Below are 3834 nucleotides of genomic sequence, written 5' to 3'. Positions count from 1 at the left end.
CTTGGAACAAATCGTGCTATGCGTCCATGAGGCTACATCCATTATTACTTGTCATGCTGTTGAGCTTTATGTATTTGATGTGCTGGTTGAATTTAGCAGCGGGAACGACACAAGAAGCACAGCAGATCACATATCAGACAAGGAACGATTTAATCTTCCTTCACTTCACTGCCTAACTCTAATGTGATTCCAAAGCTTTGTTTTCATTTAATTGACCCATACGAGGCTTCTATCGTACTGAATACAAGTACCAGATGAAAACGGGTGCTCGCTGTCACTCAGTTTGATGCTCGTCGTGCATTTGTTTCATATATTTATATGCAGTCAACAAAGCAGAGGTGTTTGCTGCCTTAAAGGCTCTCCTTTACGCTCCTAAGTATAGCACACCTCTGTGCCATTTACTCACGTTTCCTCCTTCAGCTGCCTGAAAAATTGCCGAGTCTCTGGTTTCGTGGTCATGGATTGAATTTTCGCTTTTGCTCGCATATCGTGAAATTTTCCCTTAAGAAGCGATATACCCTTCTTAGCCGTCAGCTTAAGGGGACGAAATCCTATTCGTAAAACGTATTCCGGTATGTTATAGTTTCTTTCTTCACCATCGGCGAGACGTCTGGTGCGGAGATGAACCGGATCTCTTGACGCCATCTGTTCTTTTTCGATCGAGTGAACAAGGTCAACACTGACTAGAAATAACGCGGCACTTATGAAAAGTCTTCGGTACAACTTCATTGTTTCGTAAACGGCTTGGGTTGTGGAGAGAAAATTGGAAAGTAAGGTGAGTCAGATCAGTGCGAGAATAATCCTATCCACACCATCTCATACAGGGGTAGATATTGCATCAAATCGTCCAGACAGAGCGAGTGCACTTTGCGCAAAGATGTGCTTTATATGCTGGATGTTCGTGAACGTAAGGTTATGTAGGAAATATTTTTACTTTTGTTGTGCATACATTAAATCATCGTGCTTTAGATAAAATGTGGCTATATGATACTATATGATACACTCTAATAAGGTGAGCACAACGTTATATTTGCAGTCTTATATTGTGCGTGGTTATTTCGTCTTAATAAAATGTTATGAATAATGCAAAGGGTAAAGCTCTTCTCTGCGTGCATAGCGAGCTATGGAGATCAAAGTCAAGCGCAACCTACATACGAATATCGCTTGTCCATGAAAGCAATGCCAATGCAATCAATAATCAACATTCAATGCGTTGCTTCTGATCTCAGATTATATTTTCTGCACCTAACCACCACCATCTCATAATTCTACAGTGTTACTTAGAGGTAAGATCTCTATGTCTAATAAAGATCGCACACCGACTGCTCGCTTGGTTAAAAATATGCAGTAATCAAACTTCTCCTCGCATGTCCCTCCTGACAATGATCTCAATGTTGAGCTTGAGGGTCGGTACTCCTATTTCCACGTATTCATCGTTATACCCACAATATACTTTTGAGATACTGTATCCAACTGCTGTACTGTGTAAACGTCTTTCTAAGTATTCCTTGCTTCAAATCAAGGTTATCAAGCGGGTCCTAAATATACCGATTGATAAGGAAGCTTCCAAAAACGTGCACATGAGAACAAAGAAAGTCTTTGAACATGGACTTACGGTATCGTGGCATAGCCGTGTATACTCAGAACATTAGCGAGATATGTAGAGATTACAGTACTTAACGGAGTAGCAAACACGGTGGTGATACACAAGAGAATATGGACGATCTCGAACGGCAAGCGTGCATGTTTGAGCATATTTGCTTAAGTGGTACAAAGGACTATACACCAGAGTTTAAGGCCATGTGAAAACCAAAAGAACCGCGGTGTAAGGCTATTGTTGACGCTGTTATCAATGGCTCACAGTCAATTCAATTCGAAGCTTGGCTTGAGGATATGGAGTCTGTCTTTGGTCCCGTAGCATTTTTAATTGCTTATTATACAAACAAAACACTGTGTATTCAGATGGCAAACGTAAGATGTCACTGACACATTTTAAAGGCTCTGTCTGATTGAGCAAATACCTGTAGTTGATGTTGCGACATCAACTTCAGCTGCGGCAACAACAAAAAAACGTTTAAGCTTCATGTCCAGATCGGAAAACAAATCACACAAACCCACAAATGGTATAAACAGGCTGATTAGCAGACGGACCGCACGGGTTTTAGTATTGATCCATTGACGGAATGTTGTCTAGTTGCAGTCTGCCACTACATATGATCCACTTACTCACCCAAGCCTCGCCTGCAATGGGATTGTCGGGCACCTAACACAGAGATGGCCTCGACTTTGATATTTGCATATACGATGCAAAGAGGTTCAGCTCGTATGCAAATCCGAGACCACTCATGTAACCTCAAGCTTATTTGTTCTAATATATATGTGACATCATCCACTATTTGAACTAATACTACTTCAATATTGAATCTATCTCCTTACCAGGAGTCGTGCTTTGTATAGTCAGTAACAAATGTACAACAGGCAAAGTCATTTACAATAGTACTGTTTGCCACACACTTTGCACAAAAAAAGTTATGAAAGGCGTTTGAGCGCTTAAATTTCAACGAAGAGCACGTTTTCCATCAAAACTCGATTCATACTGAGAAGATTTTGAGACAAGTTCTTGAGGACCCCAAGTATTTAGCATTGTTTTCTTTCATCCGAGCGCAGCGTGGCCAAGAAGCCTAAAGTGGACCCACGCGATGTGATGTTGGAAAATCTTGAAAATTGCTTTCCTAACTATATCGATGCTGTAATCACAGAGGGATTGGCGCCAAAGAATGTGATGATTGAAGCGCTTCTTTTGTCCACTCTGATACGTATCAAGGTCAAGATACAAGAAACAGAAGTTGTTCCATTTGTGGTGTTACTGTAGAACCTGTCTAAATTAAACCTGTTTAATTTAAACCCTCTCTAAATTGAACAAAAGATATGGACCCAAGTTGGGCACCATACAGTAGAACTTGTTTAAATTAAACCTGTTTGATTTAAAACCCTTTCTAAATGAAACACTGTCCCCCAGTCCCAACATGTTTAATTTAAAACCCTCTCTAAATTAAACACTGTCCCCGTACCAAGTGGTCGTCAAATTAGAGTCAATAAGTTGCAGTTGTATCCCCCTAAAAACTTAAATTAAATTAAGATTTTGACAAATAGACCTTATATCGCAAACCAACTAGGCTTATACCATAGTGCATTTCTCGACAGTGTCGACAATCACATTCGAGCTGTCTGGATGAGCAACAACGGCAAATATAGTTAATCAGTGTTGTCGAGCTTTGCGTTCAAGAACTTTAGAATCCACCTAAAATCGATCCTCCAGCCCCACAAACCGGTGATAGTAGTTGCTAGCTTGGACCTCATACCAGTGCACGATTGCTTGGTCTATCCAAGTTGAAGATCTAAGTGATACGCCCTGTCCTGCCACGAACTTAGCTTGTACCCCATTTTTTCATTGGCATTTTCATTCAACGTTGTTAGTCCGTTCAAAAATTTTTGGATGTTGTAATTCCGATTTGAGTTTGGAATCTTGAGACTTTGTGTAACGGGGTTACACATACCCTGGTAACTGGTGTGTGTCACGCCAGATGGGCATGGTGTGACCACACCTTGCTAGAAAGCCCATGTATTTAGACTATACTATATATAATTAGGAAAAGCTATACATTTAAAATTAGGCGGTTTGGCCGCAGATAGAAATCAGTTTTGGATTTTCAACGGGAGAGATAAGCTTGGGGTAAGGCAATAATTACTCTTAGAGTAAGCGGATTGCGATCCGCTACCTCGTACTTGTTCTAAGTATAGAACAAAATGTCGGTGGCCTAAATTACGCTTTTA

General features: G+C 40.6%; 1 protein-coding gene across 1 annotated transcript; it reads right to left on the bottom strand.

Moving 5' to 3' along the window:
- Positions 1-402: 402 nt before the first annotated feature.
- On the bottom strand, positions 403-729 carry PHALS_07853 (RxLR-like protein; the record flags this gene model as incomplete). The annotated part of the gene is made up of 1 exon (XM_024721393.1): positions 403-729. The coding sequence occupies one exon, from the start codon at positions 727-729 to the stop codon at positions 403-405; it is 327 nt and encodes a 108-aa protein (XP_024586496.1).
- Between the last annotated feature and the right edge of the window lie 3105 nt (positions 730-3834).

This window comes from Plasmopara halstedii (genome assembly GCF_900000015.1).
Source record: "Plasmopara halstedii genome assembly, contig: Scaffold_3120, whole genome shotgun sequence".
In the NCBI taxonomy this organism is placed as follows: domain Eukaryota; phylum Oomycota; class Peronosporomycetes; order Peronosporales; family Peronosporaceae; genus Plasmopara; species Plasmopara halstedii.
Note: the sequence above shows the minus strand (reverse complement) of the source record. Positions and strands in the feature narration are given on the sequence as shown.